General features: G+C 44.3%; 1 protein-coding gene across 3 annotated transcripts; it reads right to left on the minus strand.

Annotated features, from left to right (window-relative positions):
* Positions 1 to 644: 644 nt before the first annotated feature.
* On the minus strand, positions 645 to 18,799 carry LOC110490693 (interleukin-17 receptor A-like). 3 transcript variants are annotated; one of them, XM_036956811.1, is made up of 14 exons: positions 18,380 to 18,799; positions 17,431 to 17,455; positions 16,258 to 16,404; positions 15,019 to 15,140; positions 14,802 to 14,928; positions 14,617 to 14,664; positions 12,852 to 13,006; positions 9,862 to 9,936; positions 9,561 to 9,627; positions 9,215 to 9,349; positions 7,917 to 8,149; positions 6,769 to 7,098; positions 2,334 to 3,003; positions 645 to 2,212 (listed from the first exon to the last, which is right to left on the minus strand). In XM_036956811.1, the coding sequence occupies exons 1-14, from the start codon at positions 18,476 to 18,478 to the stop codon at positions 1,476 to 1,478; spliced, it is 2,970 nt and encodes a 989-aa protein (XP_036812706.1). In that variant the 5' UTR covers positions 18,479 to 18,799; the 3' UTR covers positions 645 to 1,475. The 3 variants fall into 3 exon arrangements, with proteins under 3 accessions (XP_036812706.1, XP_036812705.1, XP_036812704.1); XM_036956810.1 differs by lacking the exon at positions 9,862 to 9,936 and adding an exon at positions 9,773 to 9,847 and having other exon boundaries at positions 647 to 2,212; positions 7,917 to 8,158; XM_036956809.1 differs by having other exon boundaries at positions 649 to 2,212; positions 7,917 to 8,158.
* Positions 18,800 to 19,074: the final 275 nt, after the last annotated feature.

The following is a 19,074-nucleotide window of genomic DNA, read 5'->3' on the forward strand; positions in this document are numbered from 1 at the left end:
TCTGTTTAGAGATGATACAAGATACCCTGGGCCCCAGATCTGTTTAGAGATGATATAAGATAGCCTGGGCCTCCTGGATGTGTTTAGAGATGATACAAGATAGCCTGGCCCCCATATCTGTTTAGAGATGATACAAGATACCCTGGGCCCCAGATCTGTTTAGAGATGATACAAGATAGCCTGGCCCCCAGATCTGTTTAGAGATGATACAAGATAGCCTGGGCCCCCAGATGTGTTTAGAGATGATACAAGATAGCCTGGGCCCCCTGGATCTGTTTAGAGATGATACAAGATAGCCTGGGCCCCCTGGATGTGTTTAGAGATGATACAAGATAGCCTGGCCCCCATATCTGTTTAGAGATGATACAAGATAGCCTGGGCCCCCAGATCTGTTTAGAGATGATACAAGATAGCCTGGGCCCCCTGGATCTGTTTAGAGATGATACAAGATAGTCTGGGCCCCCATATCTGTTTAGAGATGATACAAGATAGCCTGGGCCCCCTGGATGTGTTTAGAGATGATACAAGATAGCCTGGCCCCCATATCTGTTTAGAGATGATACAAGATAGCCTGGGCCCCCAGATCTGTTTAGAGATGATACAAGATAGCCTGGGCCCCCAGATCTGTCTAGAGATGATACAAGATAGCCTGGCCCCCTGGATCTGTTTGTGCTCTCACCAACTCCATTTCTCATTGTCATGAGTTGTCATAACAACACAATCAGACAGGTACCCAGGCTAGATAAAAGACAGGTTGTGACAATGTATGTACTGACAACAACAAAAATATATATTTTGTGTCCAGCAATAGGCCAATAGAAGAAGCACTGAACCACCAAGGGCTTTCTTTCTTGGATCTAGAATACGTGTTAAAAGAGGCCGAGACTAACTCTGACTGACTCCATTTTGATTTGTTAAAATGGGATTTATATTTAACAGATACTACGCTTCTGATTCCAGCATGAACGTTTTCTATGTTTTGTCGAACCCATTAAATGGGATTTTCTATTTGAGGCTTGTGCCCACAGGGCTCTGGTCAAAAGTAGTGCACTATGTAGGGAATAGGTGTGCTATTTGGGACAAAAAAAAAATCTTGATTCCCAAATAGTGTACAGGAAAACAGAAACTGGTTATTGTTTACAGAAAGCCAATTCTACGTGTAGAATGTTGTGTAATTGTGTATATCTGAAATATGGACATGATCACGTTTTATTGTCCCTGTACCAACCAGATATAAGGAAGTGATGTCAGAACTAAATATATGGATTATGCTGTACAAACCCATTGGCTGATTCATTGACTCCAGGTTTGTTCATCATTTTCAAATCAGGAAATCAGGAAAACTTTTATAGACAATAGTGTTATAACAACATGAAAAGACGACGCTGAACAACTAAAGTGTTTATGATCCAGAGTATATATGATTAACATCCGTTTTCTAGAACGTTCTCTCCGCGTTTTTATTGCAGAAGTAGTTAATTGTTTAGGTAGAGAGCCTGTTGTAGCCTGGCCAGTGCCACCAGTGGACTGTCGCTGTCCTCTCCTACAGGGTAGTGGACAGAAGAGTCCTGCTGGAAGGAGCTCCTGGAGATATAGCCCAGGTCTGACCCACTGACGGGTCTCTTCTCCTGGGCAGCAGGCTTCATCACCTCCCCACCCTCCTCCATCTCTACCGGCTGGGAGTGGGTTATCTCTGGCAGGGGAAGGAGGTACTGAATCTGACTATCCATCGGTACAGGTGGGGTAACCTGGATGGAGCTGAAGGACAGTCGTGATTGGCCCATCGTGACAGGAAGTGATAGGTCCATCTCTCCACGCGGTTGTGATAGGTAGCCGTTCTCCGTGGACACAGAGGTGATTTCTGGGATAGCACTGAGACCACAGAGTGACAGCTGGAGAGACATGAGTTGTTCCAGGGTGTCAACGGAGGGTTGACAAGAAGGACTGTATGCCTCCTCCTCTTCCTCGTTCTCTAGAGGGCAACGGTCTGCTGTTCCCCACCTCTCCTGTAGGCGGAGACAGTTCTCTCTGGCCAAGGGTGGCTCACTCGGGAGAAGATCTGACAACCCACAGGGTTGACTCTCCAGGGCATTGGGGTGCAGATCAGAGATAAGTACCCCGGGTGGGGCCTCAACGACTGGGTATGATGGGTACATCTGGTGGCTGTCGGAGTTGACCCTTGGAAGAAGCTCCAGCACACACGTCCCGTGACCTGGAAGGAGAAGACTTTATTAATACCTATCAGACAGACATTTCTTCTGTTGTACCAAACCCCTTTAGCCTGGGCACCAGTCTGTTTGTGCTATCATTTCACTCCCCACTGATAACCTTACCTTCCAGTTTCACTTCAGGAGTAGAGACCTGGACTCCCTGGCTGTTTTCATTGATCTCTACATCATAGTTGGAGATTGGAGGCCCCTTCCTGTATTCTGGAACACACTCTAGAACAGGAGGCCCCTTCCTGTTTTCTGGAACACACTCTAGAACAGGAGGCTCCTTCCTGTTTTCTGGAACACACTCTAGAACAGGAGGCCCCTTCCTGTATTCTGGAACAAACTCCAAAACAGGAGGCTCCTTCCTGTATTCTGGAACAAACTCTAGAACAGGTGGCCCCTTCCTGTACTCTGGAACAAACTCTAGAACAGGTGGCCCATTCCTGTATTCTGGAACAAACTCTAGAACAGGTGGCCCATTCCTGAACTCTGGAACAAACTCTAGAACAGGTGGCCCCTTCCTGTACTCTGGAACAAACTCTAGAACAGGTGGCCCATTCCTGTATTCTGGAACAAACTCTAGAACAGGCGCGACCGGCTTTTCCAGTAGAGCGTCATACTCTGTTACTGCGAACACTTCCTCCTCTGCGTTGATGTCAACACACTCCTGTTCAAACCAGTCTGGGTTCTCTAACTGGAACGCCTGGAAGGCTTCGATGGCGTCTCGCAGATCCCTCCCCGGTGGACATGTGAAGTACTCTTCCACTCCGATCCCCTCGATGTGGCTGACCTGATTTGAATTAAATCATTCATTTTATTTGACACGTTCAAAATATACTGAACGAAAAAAATGTAAACGCAACAACTTTGAAGATTTTACTGAGTTACAGTTCATATCAGGAAATCAGTCAATGGGAAATACATTTATTCGGCCATAATCTGTGGATTTCACATGACTGGGCAGGGGAGCATCCGTGGGTGGGGGGCATAGGCCCACCCACTTGGCAGCCAGGCCCACCCACTAAGGAGCCAGGCCCAGTTAATCAGAATGTGTTTTTCCCCTACAAAAGGGCTTTATTACAGACAGAAATATTCCTCAGCACATTTTTAAAGTGGCCCTTTTATTGTCCCCAGAACAAGGTGCACCTGTGTAATGATCATGCTGTTTAATCAGCTTCTTGATATGCCACACCTGTCAGGTGGATGGATTATCTTGGCAAAAGAGAATATGCTCACTAACAGGGATGTAAAACAAATTTGTGAACAACATTTGAGAAAAAAAAAATATATATATATATTGGTGTAGTACATAAAGAGTTTCCTCAGCCATGAGAGTTCTGGTACAATAATACATTCAACATAATGGAGAAGCTAGCATCTTATTTCCACTGTGGGCCTCACTGCTACTAGTGATGCACCGATATGACATTTTTGGCCCTGATAGTGATAACCAAGATTTTCCTTGCCAAACAAACCCCGATAGTGATAACCGATATTTAAACTTTTAGTGGCCTTTTAAGTAAAAAGTTTAAAATGTTAGCCTTTTAAGTTAAATAGTTAACACACACATGGACGCAGAGGTCTAAGGCACTGCATCTCAACGCAAGAGGCGTCACTACAGTCCTTGGTTCGAATCCAGGCTGTATCACATCCGGCCGTGATTGGGAGTCCCATAGGGCGGCGCACAAGTGGCCTGGGTAGGTCGTCATTGTGAAATAGAATTGGTTCTTAACTGACTTGCCTGGTTAAATAAAAGGCTACACACACACACACACACACACACACACACACACACAAACACACACACTGACCAAAACGTTATTTTGTTGGCATTTACATACGTCCCCATTACCAGTAAAACATCATCAAAACCTGTTTCTTTCACTTACTGTGCTGTTTCGCTGTTCATTAGTTTCATTCTCAACCAGGATTTCTATGGAACGCTGTTTGGGTCTTTGCTTGTCAAAAAAGATAAATATACACTATTTGACCAATCAGGATCTGAATATGACGCGCGTCACTTAATAATTTAACGCATTCATTCATTCGTTTTTTTAACGTAGTTATGGCACATTGATTACACGATCACTCGTATTTCATGTGTCACAACGATTCATCGATACGTACAGTTTGCCATGACGCTGGTAAAGTTGTCTCGCGCACCTTCAGTGCTGGTTAAAAAGCTAGCTAGCTCATCACGGATGCAAAACGACATCTGTTCCAGTAGCTATCGTTAGCTAGCTACATATATATAGCAACAGTTGAAATCAGTTGTTGACATACACTTAGGTTGGAGTCATTAAAACATGTTTTTCAACCACTCCACACATTTCTTGTTAACAAACTATAATTTTGGCAAGTCGGTTAGGACATCTACTTTGTGAATGACACAAGTAATTTTTCCAAAAATTGTTTGAAGACAGATTATTTCACTTATAATTCTCTGTATCACAATTCCATTGGGTTAGAAGTTTACATTCACTAAGTTGACTGTGCCTTTAAACAGCTTGGACAATTCCAGAAAATTATGTAATGGCTTTAGAAGCTTCTGATAGGCTAATTGACATCATTTGAGTCAATTGGAGGTGTACCTGTGGATGTATTCCAAGACCTACCTTCAAACTCAGTGCCTCTTTGCTTGACATCATTGGAAAATCAAAAGAAATCATCCAAGACTTCAGAATTGTTTTTTTAGACCTCCACAAGTCTGGTTCATCCTTGGGAGCAATTTCCAAATGCCTGAAGGTACCATGTTCATCTGTACAAATAATAATACACAAGTATAAACACCATGGGACCACGCAGCCGTCATACCACTCAGGAAGGAGACGCGTTCTGTCTCCTAGAGATGAACGTACTTTGGTGCGAAAGGTGCAAATCAATCCCAGAACAACAGCAAAGGACCTTGTGAAGATGCTGGAGGAAACAGGTCCAAAAGTATCTATATCCACAGTCAAACCAGTCATATATCGACATAACCTGAAAGGCTGCTCTGCAACGAAGAAGCCACTGCTCCAAAACCGCCATAAAAAATGACCATCGTTATGTTTGGAGGAAAAAGGGGGAGGCTTGCAAGCCGAAGAACACCATCCCAACCGTGAAGCACAGGGGTGGCAGCATCATGTTGTGGGGGTGCTTTGCTGCAGGATGGACTGGTGCACTTCACAAAATAGATGGCATCATGAGGAAAGAAAATGATGTGGATATATTAAAACACATCTCAAGACATCAGTCAGGAAGTTAAAGCTTGGTCGCAAATGGGTCTTCCAAATGGACAATGACCCCAAGCATACTTCCAAAGTTGTGGCAAAATGGCTTAAGGACAACAAAGTCAAGGTATTGGAGTGGCCATCACAAAGCCCTGACCTCAATCCCATAGAACATTTTTGGGCAGGATGTCATCTGAGGAGGACATTGGGAAAAAATATCTTGGGTACCGAGTAGACTGATACCCCATTTCTTCACATTCCAGCCTTGTTTAACACGGTCTAAATATGTCATGACTCCACCAATTGTAACCTTCTGCCTCACTTTCAAAAGGTACTTTTATTTTGAAGGCAAACCGCAAATTCCACTATTGTGCCTAATCCTTATTGTGGCTAGCTTCACAACACATAACCAGGTCCGGTCGAGCCTCATTAGCCAGATGAGGCTAGCTGGCTGCTTATAACATTAGCTTTGGGCAACAGGGTTAAGTAGCTGGCTAGCTATTTATTTTCATGAACTGAAGTTCAATATCAATAGGCGAACAACAAGCGACAACCTAGCTAATACTTACTCACAAGGATCCCTAAATCATTGCTTAGAATAATGAAAATGGCTGCAGGTTCTACTGGTCATTGTTTTCAGGCTGGTTGTATTGGGGCTAGCGAGATACCAAGCTACTGCTACTGGTGCTACTGTATCTTTTTTGACACTCAAAGACCCAAACGGCGTTCCATAGTATGTTGTGAAGCTAATAGCAGTGACGCTATTACTACTGTGTAGTGTGTACCGGTGCTCGACCAGTGCTACTGATAGTCATGGTGGCGCTTGGCTTGAACGTGCAAATTCAGAACACACAACATTCTATAATAGAACTATAACATTCTATAATAGAACTATAACATTCTATAATAGAACTGCGTTATTTAACGTGGCTATTTTGACGGGTATCTTTTTTTTTGACAGGCGAAAGACCCAAACTCTTTCAAATGACTGCTGGACTTGTTGACGGCTCGATCCACACAGGAGACATTGTGGGCGAGGTTAGAGATGCTGTGTTGCACGTGTAGCGTAACATTTTACGTGGCGTCATTACGTCATGTAGGTACGCACGCCAGCTATGACATCCGGTTGTTAACATCGACGTTCAACTAGACATCGGGCCGATACAGATGTCGTAATTTTTTAGCTAATATCGTCCGAGTCCGATGTGTTCACCGATATATCGTGCATCCCCCAACTATTACCTTTTAGAAAGCTAGGACCAGACTGGCCGTACCTGTCCCATACACTAGGGTACAGAACAACAGACCAGGCAGGAAGCATAGGGAGATCCCATCAACAAACTGACCTGTCCCGGTGCGTACTTCTCCTGGTCCAGGATCCTGAAGCAGAGCTCCTCAAAGTGCTTCATCAGCTTGTACTTCACAGCGATGTCGAAGACAGACGGCACGTCACGCTCGCTGCCGACCTCGTCAAAGTAGGCCACCATGTACTTCCCTAGCGCGGCGGCCTGCTGCATGTCGGGCAGGAAGAGGTTGAGGGCCGGCGTCAGCATGTCGTCGATGGGCGACCGGAGGTCCTCTCTTAACGTCACACGACTCTGGCCACACATCGCCCTCCACTTGGCCTGGACGCCACGAGAACAGAGGACCAGGATCTTGTCTGATGATTTGTTGACCTGTAGGAGAGAAGCAGAGAGAGGGGGAGGAGAGAAGAGAAGAGAAGAGAAGAGAGGGGGAGGAGAGAAGAGGAGAGAGGGGGAGGAGAGGACAAGAGAGGAGAGGAGGGAAGAGAAGAGGAGAGAGGGGGAGGAGAGGAGAGGAGGGAAGAGAAGAGGAGAGAGGGAGAGGAGAGAAGTAAAGGGGGAGGAGAGAAGAGAAGAGGAGAGAGGGGGAGGAGAGGACAAGAGAGGAGAGGAGGGAAGAGAAGAGGAGAGAGGGGGAGGAGAGAAGAGGAGAGAGGGAGAGGAGAGAAGAGGAGAGAGGGAGAGGAGAGAAGAGAAGAGGAGAGAGGGGGAGGAGAGGAGAGAATAAGAGGAGAGGAGAGAGGGGGAGGAGAGGAGAGAATAAGAGGAGAGGAGAGAGGGGGAGGAGAGAATAAGAGGAGAGGAGAGAGGGGGAGGAGAGGAGAGAATAAGAGGAGAGGAGAGAATAAGAGGAGAGGAGAGAGGGGGAGGAGAGGAGAGAGGGAGAGAAGAGGAGAAAATAAAAGAAGAGAAGAGAGGGGAGGGGAGAGGAGAGACAGATTTATCAATCTATCCATCTGTGGAAACAGATTTCTTTCCTTGCTAAAGGGAACAACGTTACAGGGTCTGAAACCAACAACACTTTTACTTCCTAACCATCTAGTCCTCTTCTCTACTGGGCCTGTATGTATAAAGCGTTTCAGAGTAGGACAACTGATCTAGGAGCAGTTTAGCCTTTTAGATTATATTGATGGATATTACATGAACAAGGGACACCTGATCCTAGATCAGCACTCCTGGTGTCTACCCGCCTGTTGTCTCTGCCACTCCAGCCAGGGTAGTCTCCCCACAGTGCCCAGCCAGGTTGTGTCTAGAAGGTCCAACACAACCTCAGTTCCACACTTGGCCTGGAGGAAGGCACAGAGCTTCAGGACTATCTTCCTGTAGAGAGGATGGTCCTGAGAGTAGATCACCAACACCTTGGGAGGAACCCTGGGGAGATGAGGAATCTGGACCTCTGGCTCTACAGCTGGGGGATAGGGGCCTGGTGGGACTGAAGGAGAGACAGAGAGGGAAGGAGGGGAGGGAAAGAGAGAGATAGAGGTAGGGAGGGAGAGAGAGGGAAGGGAGGGAGAGAGAGAAGGGAGAGGAGGAGAAAGAGCGATAAAGAGAATAATGAGAAAATGAAAAAAAGAGAACAAGAAGATAGCAATAAAAGTATCAACTAGAAAGATGAAACTATGAAACAGGAAGTCAGATGGATGCTCCTCCTCTCCTCCCACGGACCATTTAGTCCCAAAATCCATCCTCATTTCTTAACCATCCTATTCTGCTGATGTCTTAATTAATGTCATGCATTTAGTTATGGCTACACGACCCTGCAGTAATGAAGCATATTATATACATATTATAAACGCCTTCATTTCTGAACAGCCAAAGGAAGTCAAATAGAGACTGGTCAAAATAACTTGTTTGTCACTAAGGAGCACCGAATAACCGATTTCCAATACATTTTGAGTGAGAGATAATAAGTGAGAGATATTAAGTGAGAGATCATAAGTGAGAGATAATAAGTGAGAGATCATAAGTGAGAGATAATAAGTGAGCGATAATGAGTGAGCGATAATGAGTGAGAGATAATAAGTGAGCGATAATGAGTGAGCGATAATGAGTGAGAGATAATGAGTGAGAGATAATTAGTGAGAGATAATAAGTGAGAGATAATGAGTGAGCGATAATGAGTGAGCGATAATGAGTGAGAGATAATAAGTGAGAGATAATAAGTGAGAGATATTAAGTGAGCGATAATAAGTGAGCGATAATAAGTGAGCGATATTAAGTGAGAGATATTAAGGGAGAGATAATAAGTGAGCGATAATAAGTGAGAGATAATAAGTGAGCGATAATAAGTGAGCGATAATAAGTGAGAGATAATAAGTGAGAGATATTAAGTGAGCGATAATAAGTGAGCGATATTAAGTGAGAGATATTAAGGGAGAGATAATAAGTGAGCGATAATCAGTGAGAGATAATAAGTGAGCGATAATAAGTGAGCGATAATAAGTGAGAGATAATAAGTGAGCGATAATGGCATCTCTCCTCAACTCACCTTTCTTTCTCCGTGTCCGTAGTTGACAGACGAGACAACAGACCATTCCACCGACCAGCAGCACCACCGCGGCTGCTATGGCTGTGTAGACTTTAGGAGATGAAGAATCTCCCGTTAACACAGTTGGAGAGGTCTCTGAAATCACATCAGTATGTTGTTAGTGGAGAATCTCCCGTTAACACAGTTGGAGAGGTCTCTGAAATCACATCAATATGTTGTTAGTGGAGAATCTCCCGTTAACACAGTTGGAGAGGTCTCTGAAATCACATCAGTATGTTGTTAGCGGAGAACATGAAATCTATCCTATTTTTACCATGTAATATAATAGACTTGTTGATGAACCTACCACATATGTTAAACGTTTTCCTTCTTCGTACACAGTCGTTGTTGCAACGGCTAAAAAACGGATGGATCTAGTAGGACGAAAACGAAGCTTTTACTAGGCCACTATCAGGTACACACAACAGGTCAACAACAATAAACGTGTAGCGTTGCTGAACGCTGACGAGCAAATTTGACGGAAACCAGTAAGTTGTAAAGTTGTAAAGGAGGACTTACCTCCACATCAAAATAGCAACAGGTCTGGGGCCAGTTCTCCAGGTCAAACACTACAGTCAGCCATGTCTGGTTGGTCTTAAAGGACTTACCTCTACATCAAAATAGCAACAGGTCTGGGGCCACTTCTCCAGGTCAAACACTACAGTCAGCCATGTCTGGTTGGTCTTAAAGGGAAAACACAAGATATGAACTCCCTTATCTTTCTACTTGATCTCTACATCATAGACTACAGGTACACAGTGCCTCGGGAAAGTAGTCAGACCCCTTCCCTACTTTCCACATTTTGTTATGTTACAGCCTTGTTCTAAAATGGATTGAATCATTTGTCCCTCAGTCTAAACACAATACCCCGTAATGACATCACAACACCCCGTAATGACATCACAATACACCATAAGGACATCACAACACCCCGTAATTTTTTATTTATTTTTTTATTTTACCTTTATTTAACTAGGCAAGTCAGTTAAGAACAAATTCTTATTTTCAATGACGGCCTAGGAACAGTGGGTTAACTGCCTGTTCAGGGGCAGAACGACAGATTTGTACCTTGTCAGCTCGGGGGTTTGAACTTGCAACCTTCCGGTTACTAGTCCAACGCTCTAACCACTAGGCTACCCTGCCGCCCCAATGACATCACAACACCCCACAATGACATCACAATACCCCATAATGACATCACAATACCCCATAATGACATCACAACACCCCGTAATGACATCACAAAATGGTGTGACGTGAGGAGTGTTGTATGTGTCAGGGAAGGTGTGAATCATAAGAACTATGAGCATACAGACTACAGGTACACAGTGCCTTGGGAAAGTATTCAGACCCCTTTCCCTGTTTCCACCTTTGGTTACGTTACAGCCTTGTTCTAAAATGGATTAAATTAAATAAAAAAATCTCATCAATCTACACACAATAACCCATAATGACATCACAATACCCCATAATGACATCACAATAACCCATAATGACATCACAATACCCCATAATGACATCACAATACCCCATATGACAAAGCAAAAACATGGTTTTAGGAATTTTGGCAAATGTATTACAAATAAAAAACAGAAATACTTTATTGACATAAGGATTCAGACACTTTACTATGAGACTGTAAAATGAGTTCAGGTGCATCCTGTTTCCATTGATCATCCTTGAGATGTTTCTACAACTTGATTGGAGTCCACCTGTGGTAAATTTAATTGATTGGACATATATTTGGAAAGGCACACACCTGTCTATATAAGGTCCCACATTTGACAGTGCATGTCAGAGCAAAAACCAAGCCATGAGGTCCCAAGAACAGTGGCCTCCATCATTCTTAAATGAAAGAAGTTTGGAACCACCAAGACTCTTCCTAGAGCTGGTCGCCCGGGAAAACTGAGCAATCGGGGGAGAAGGGCCTTGGTCAGGGAGGTGATCAAGAACCTGATGTTCACTCTGAAGGAGCTCCTGAGTTCCTCTGTAGAGATGGGAGAACCTTCCAGAAGGACACCCATCTCTGCAGCACTCCACCAATCAGGCCTTTATGGTAGAGTAGCCAGACGGAAGCCACTCCTCACTAGAAGGCACATGACAGCCAGCTTGGTCTAACAGTCTCTCAGACCATAAGAATCAAGATTCTCCGGTCTGATGAAACCTGACACCATCCCTACAGTGAAGCATGGTGGTGGCAGCATCATGCTGTGGGAATGCTTTTCAGCGGCAGGGACTGGGAGACTAGTCAGGATCGAGGGAAAGATGAACGGAGCAAAGTACAGAGAGATCCTTGATGAAAACCTGCTCCAGAGCGCTCAGGACCTCAGACTGGGGTGGAGGTTCACCTTCCAACAGGACAAAGACCCTAAGCACACAGCCAAGACAACACAGGAGTGGCTTTGGGACAAGTCTCTGAATGTCCTTGAGTGGACCAACCAGAGCTTAGACTTGAACCCGATCGAACATCTCTGGAGAGACCTGATAATAGCTGTGCACTCCCCATCTAACTTGACAGAGCTTGAGAGGATCTGCAGAGAAGAATGGTAGAAACTCCCCAAATACAGGATTGCCAAGCTTGTAGCGTCATACCCAAGAATAATCGATGCTGTCATCGCTAGCAAAGATGCTTCAACAAAATACTGAATACTTATGTAAATGTGATATTTCCAGGCTTTTTTTTTATTTTTTATACAATTTCTAAAAAACTGTTTTTGCTTTTTCATTATGGCGTATTGTGATGTCATTATGGGGTATTGTGATGTCATTATGGGGTATTGTGATGTCATTATGGCATATTGTGATGTCATTATGGGGTCTTGTGTGTAGATTGATGAGTAAAAAAAACAATGTAATCCATTTTAGAATAAGGCTGTAACGTAACAAAATGTGTAAAAAAGTCCAGCAGTCTGAATGCTTTCCGAATGCTCTGTACGTGTGAAGAAGATTAGAATCTGGGGCAGAACCACAGCGATGAAGTGTGACACAGGATGTGCAGTGTCTCGTTTTGAAAACCTAAATGTTCTAGGTCAAACCATTGGAAGGGAAAACAACACGTCTCCTGTACCGCTGTCCTTTGACGTAGCGAGATACAGACACAATTCTGCTGATGATGCAGTTCTTTATGCAATGAGAAGGATGAAAAAACTAAACGGTAACACTTAGATGAGAGCACCCTATTCCCTATATAGTGCACTACTTTTAACCAGAAGCCTATAAGTAGTTCCCTTGATAGGGAGTAGGGCGTCATTTGGGACACACCTTTAGTTTATTTATTTTGTATTGAACTAGGCATGTCAGTTAAGAACAAATTGTTATTGTACAATGACGGCCTACCCCGGACAAACCCTCCCCTAACCCGGACGACGCTGGACCAATTTTGCGCCGCCCTACGGGACTCCCGATCAACGACCAGTTGTGATACAGCCCGGGATCGAACCATGGTCTGTAGTGACGCCTCTAGCACTGAGATGTAGTGCCTTAGACCGCTGCACCACTCGGGAGGACTAATTAGTTAAAGGGAAAATACATATATCTATTGACTTCATAAGCCATTCATAAGGCATTCATAAGCCCTTCATAACATTAATAACCATACCATGTCTGTGTCCTGCCATTGTCTGTTGCTGGAGCACAGTAGTGAGACTCTGTAGTTGTGTGAGTGCTGGTCTGTACTGAACCCAACAGTGAGCGTGGTTCTGCCTTGTGGTCCAGTAGACCGCTCCAGCGTAGTGTTAGGTCTCCACAGACTCCCTTCACACAGCAACAAAGGAACCATGTCAGCACTGAGTAGCAGCATCCTGGAATGTTCTACTACTGGAACGTTCTACTACTGGAATGTTCTACTACTGGAATGTTCTACTACTGGAATGTTCTACTACTGGAACGTTCTACTACTGGAATGTTCTACTACTGGAACGTTCTACTACTGGAATGTTCTACTACTGGAACGTTCTACTACTGGAACGTTCTACTACTGGAACTTTCTACTACTGGAACATTCTACTACTGGAACGTTCTACTACTTGAATGTTCTACTACTGGAACGTTCTACTACTGGAACGTTCTACTACTTGAATGTTCTACTACTGGAACGTTCTACTACTGGAACGTTCTACTACTTGAATGTTCTACTACTGGAACGTTCTACTACTGGAACGTTCTACTACTTGAATGTTCTACTACTGGAACGTTCTACTACTGGAACGTTCTACTACTTGAATGTTCTACTACTGGAACGTTCTACTACTGGAACGTTCTACTACTTGAATGTTCTACTACTGGAACGTTCTACTACTGGAACGTTCTACTACTTGAATGTTCTACTACTGGAACGTTCTACTACTGGAACGTTCTACTACTTGAATGTTCTACTACTGGAACGTTCTACTACTGGAACGTTCTACTACTTGAATGTTCTACTACTGGAACGTTCTACTACTGGAACGTTCTACTACTTGAATGTTCTACTACTGGAATGTTCTACTACTGGAACGTTCTACTACTGGAATGTTCTACTACTGGAATGTTCTACTACTGGAATGTTCTACTACTGGAACGTTCTACTACTGGAACGTTCTACTACTGGAACTTTCTACTACTGGAACATTCTACTACTGGAACGTTCTACTACTTGAATGTTCTACTACTGGAACGTTCTACTACTGGAACGTTCTACTACTTGAATGTTCTACTACTGGAACGTTCTACTACTGGAACGTTCTACTACTTGAATGTTCTACTACTGGAAAGTTCTACTACTGGAACGTTCTACTACTGGAACGTTCTACTACTTGTGTTCGTACACCTCTTATAGAATATTAGATTTTATTATTATTGTCTATTTATTTGATTTATTTATATAAAAGTACTGAGGAGTTCCTGCAACTAAGTATAAACAGTACTGGCACCTGTTTCAGTCCAAGTCAAGAACCGGTCATAATACACTATGCACATTATACCTGTATGACTTGAGATATTTATTTAACGAGATGTTAATTACAACCACTGACCAATCACCACTTCACATAATATAACAGTAATGTGATTGGTCACTCACCACTTCATATAATATTACAGTAATGTGATTGGTCACTCATATAATATAACAGTAATGTGATTGGTCAATCACCACTTCATATAATATAACAGTAATGTGATTGGTCAATCACCACTTCATATAATATAACAGTAATGTGCTTGGTCAATCACCACTTCATATAATATAACAGTAATGTGATTGGTCAATCACCACTTCATATAATATAACAGTAATGTGATTGGTCACTCACCACTTCATATAATATAACAGTAATGTGATTGGTCACTCATTTAATATAACAGTAATGTGATTGGCCACTCACCGCTCTCCAAACACACCTTGCTCTTCTGAATCTTGGGATCTTTACAATCTAAGGTTAAATAACATCAGGTATTGAATGAAAAGCTGTTGATGCCAATCCGATGTGCAGTAGGAACAGACAGTAGACTACTGTACAAAGTCTCTACACTGTGTTTTACTAATCTCACCAAAATGTACGGTTCTCACCGGGCACAGTGATATGTTTATCGATGTTGTAACCAGAGTGTTTCAGGTTGGGTTTGGGGAGGTTGGAGACTGAGACAACGTATGACAGGCCGGGTTCAACCACCACTCGATCCAGGGAGAAAGACCACTGAGAGAAAATAGATAGTCTGTTTACTAGGGTGAGTCACGTGAGAATGGATATTTACCATTAAATGGATCACTTGTAATGCCGTCCTACCTTTTCATATGCTGGATTACGCATGGACATCTTATCGAAGAATTCATACCGAACACACAGATTCTGGTTTGTGGCTTCCTTCAAAACATGAAGCTCTGTTCCTTTCAGGGAACTAATGCTTCCTGATGAGAAGAAGAAGGAGGAGAAGAAGATGAAGGTGGAGAAGAAGGTGAAGGAGAAGTAGATGAAGAAGAAGGTGAAGGATAAGAAGAAGAAGGTGAAGGATAAGAAGGAGAAGGTGAAGAAGAAGAAGGTGAAGGAGAAGAAGGTGAAGGAGAAGAAGGTGAAGGAGAAAAAGGTGAAAGAGAAGAAGAAGGTGAAGAAGAAGATGAAGGTGAAGGAGAAGAAGAAGGTGAAGGAGAAGTAGATGAAGAAGAAGGTGAAGAAGAAGGTGAAGAAGAAGGTAAAGAAGGAGGAGAAGAAGGTGAAGAAGAAGGTGGATAAGAAGAAGAAGGTGAAGAAGAAGGTGAAGGAGAAGAAGAAGGTGAAGAAGATGGTGAAGAAGAAGAAGGTGAAGAATAAGAAGAAGGTGCAGGAGAAGAAGGTGAAGAAGAAGGTGAAGAATAAGAATAAGAAGCTCAAGAAGAAGGTAAAGAAGGAGGAGAAGAAGAAGGTGAAGGTGAATTCCAGAAGGAGAAGAAGGTGAAGGATAAGAAGGTGAAGGAGAAGAAAGTGAAGAAGAAGGCGAAGGTGAAGAACGAGAAGAAGGTAAAGAAGAAGGTGAAGCAGAAGGTGAAGGAGAAGAAGGTGAAGAAGAAGGTGAAGGAGAAGAAGGTGAAGGAGAAGAAGGTGAAGAAGAAGAAGGTGAAGAAGAAGAAGGTGAAGGAGAAGAAGGTGAAGGATAAGAAGAAGAAGGTGAAGGAGAAGAAGGTGAAGAAGAAGGAGAAGAAGAAGTTGAAGAAGAAGGTGAAGGTAAAGAAGGAGGAGAAGAAGAAGGTGGAGAAGAAGGTGAAGAAGGTAAAGAAGAAGGTGAAGAAGACGGTGAAGGAGAAGGTCGAAGGTGAAGAAGGTAAAGAAGAAAGTGAAGGAGAAGAAAGTGAAGAAGAAGGTGAAGAAGGTGAAGAAGAGTAAGAAGGTGAAGAAGAAGGTGAAGAAGAAACGTAAAAGTCACAAAGTGCAATATACTTCTAGTGCTCCTCTCCACTTATAACACATGTAACAAACAGCACCCTATGGCTTAGTGAGCTTTAATAGGGAGGCAAGGTCATGTCACATTGTGATAGTGGCCAGTCAACCCACCGTCATCCTGAGCTTTCCATCGGGCCACTAAAACAGGCACCAGGTGTCCCTCCTCATCTTTTCTAGTGTCCAGCTCCACCTCTAGGTTCACTGGGCTGCTAGGAGTGTAGCGCCAAGGCTTCAACCACCCAGGATCCAGGCAGTTATCTATGGAGGGGAGGGGAGAGAGAGAGGGGTGGAGATGGGAGGGGAGGGGAGAGGGAAGGAGAGAAGAGGAGATGGGAGGGGAGGGGAGGGGGGAGAGGGGTGGAGATGGGAGGGGGGGAGAGGGGAGGGAAGGAGAGAAGAGGAGATGGGAGGGGAGGGGTGGAGATGGGAGGAGATGGGAGGGGAGATGAGGGGATGGCAGGGGAGGGGAGAGGAGGGGTGGAGATGGGAGGGGAGGAGATGGGAGGGGAGGGAGGGAAGGAGAGAAGAGGAGATGGGAGGGGAGGGGAGGAGATGGGAGGGGAGGAGATGGGAGGGGAGGGAAGAAGAGGAGATGGGAGGGGAGGGGGGAGAGGGGAGGAGATGGGAGGGGGGGGGGAGCAGAGACGAGGAGATGGGAGGGGAGGGGTGGAGATGGGAGTGGAGGGGGGAGAGAAGAGATGATGGGAGGGGAGGGGAGGGGAGGGGAGAGGAGGAGATGGGAGGGGAGGGGATGGGTGTGGAGAGGGGGAGAGGGGAGGAGATGGGAGGGGAGGGGTGGAGATGGGAGGGGAGGGGGGAGGGGAGGGAAGGAGAGAAGAGGAGATGGGAGGGGGGAGAGGGGAGGAGATGGGAGGGGAGGGGGGAGAGGGGAGGGAAGGAGAGAAGAGGAGATGGGAGGGGAGAGGGGAGAGGGGAGGAGATGGGAGGGGAGGGGTGAGAGGGGAGGAGATGGGAGGGGAGGGGGAGAGGAGGGGAGGAGCAGAGTGTAGGGGGGAGGGGAGCAGAACGGAGGGGAGGGGGGAGGGGAGCAGAGCGGAGGGGAGAGGGGAGCGGAGGGCATTTTAATCCAATATGTCTACTTTGAACAGAAATGTTTTCCATCTTTATTACACTTATTGACGAAGGAAGTGATCGACTATCACATCATAAAGGAATCAGGCAACTGTGATCCCAGCTGGTCTGAACACAATAACCACACAATGTAAAACACTGTGTGGACCAATAGTAACAGTCCGTTACAGTACGTTTAGAGATACTACTCACTGACGTTGGCTTCGCATCTCAAACCCTGCACAAAAAGAGGAATGCACACAGACACATGAGCAAATGAAAACCATAGAACAAGAAACAACAACAACTTAGAATGTACGATGGGACTAATCGTATATTTCTGTTAAGTCTGGCGCAAACCTGACTTCTCTCTGTTTTAGATATATTTCCACACTATGAGGTTGGAATAATATAGTGAAATTGTGAAAATGTTGATAATGCCCGTTTAGTGTAAAGAGCTGTTTGAAAAGCCTTCCTGAAATGGCTGCCCGTTTTAGCGGGATGGACTTTTGGCCTGCCAGGTGGTAAACTAGTTCATAAAAGACCACTGGAAATGTTGGCCTGCCCAGTGACATCACAAGGCCTGCCCAGTGACATCACAAGGCCTGCCCAGTGACATCACAAGGCCTGCCCAGTGACATCACAAGGCCTGCCCAGTGACATCACAAGGCCTGCCCAGTGACATCACAAGGCTGTAAATTAGATTATTATTATTTTAAACAGCTGCATTTGTCCTTTAATAGTTTTAAATGATTTACAAATGAATGTACTTGCTGAGATTAGTGGTATTTTTTGTTAATATGACAATTTCAAAGAATGATAGAATGAGTAGTCGTCTCTTTTGATAAGATATTTATCTTATTATGATCAAGTAAATTAGTAGCCTGAGGCATAATTAAAGTCAGTCTGATGGACGGATTATAGATACGGCAATTACATGTTTTAATATTTTATGTAACTTTTATTTAACTAAGAAAGTCAGTTAATTAAGAACAAATTCTTATTTACAATAACGTCCTACCCCGGACAAACCCGGACGACTCTGGGACAATTGTGCGCCGCACTACGGGACTCCCAATCACCCCCGGATGTACTGACGCAATGCACTGAGAGAGTTTGACTCTTTTGCCGAATACATTTTTAAAAGTCAGTCGTCATTTACCTCTTGAGTACAGTTTAGTGTGGGCCATTCCAAAATCCGTAGACTTGATGAAGTAGAGACAAACGGCAACAACAATCCCACCGTGAGAAGTAACTTCATTTTCGTTTAGTCAAAAGCAAGGAGCTTTCCTTCCGCGAATCATTTTCACAAGCTCAAAAACAACAACACATTTCCAATTGTCATTGGGAATCATACATGTAGCGCACACGTCACGATTGAAACAAAGAAAAACTCTCTCTAATCTGCAAACGCGCATTTACTGTACAATACAGTAGGCTATACTAGACAGACAATACATTAGATGCCATTTCACACGAGGAGTCCACGAAATGTCTCATGAAGGTAAATCCCCAGAACTACCCGTGAAGGAAGGTCGGTACGACGTCTAAATGGTTAACTTACTGTAACTTCCTGGTGGTTATGCAAATGAAGAGAACACCTGACCTACTGGAAATATTGTTTTCTTTCCTTCCACTCTGTGTGTGTCAGGTGCGTGGGTATATGGGAGTCCTCCCAAAATGGCACCCTATTTCCTGTGTAGTGCACTACTTTTAACCAGGTCCAATGGGGATCGGGCCAGAAGTAGTGCACTATGAAGGAATAGGGTGCCATTTGGGAAGGTTTCATACAGTACGCGTGTATTATAGTCATTGCATATTTGTATTTCTAGTTAGGCATGTTTCACTCCAAGTTAT

This window comes from Oncorhynchus mykiss, chromosome 21, assembly GCF_013265735.2.
Source record: "Oncorhynchus mykiss isolate Arlee chromosome 21, USDA_OmykA_1.1, whole genome shotgun sequence".
Taxonomy (NCBI): Eukaryota; Metazoa; Chordata; class Actinopteri; order Salmoniformes; family Salmonidae; genus Oncorhynchus; species Oncorhynchus mykiss.

Coding starts and splice junctions, on each gene's coding strand:
- LOC110490693 (XM_036956810.1), bottom strand. CDS start 18,478: ATGAAGTTACTTCTCACGGTGGGATTGTTGTTGCCGTTTGTCTCTACT. Junction 17,456..18,379: donor CACTAAACTGTACTCAAGAG/GTAAATGACGAC, acceptor CTTTTTGTGCAG/GGTTTGAGATGCGAAGCCAA. Junction 9,628..9,772: donor GTTGCTATTTTGATGTGGAG/GTAAGTCCTCCT, acceptor TCGTCCTACTAG/ATCCATCCGTTTTTTAGCCG.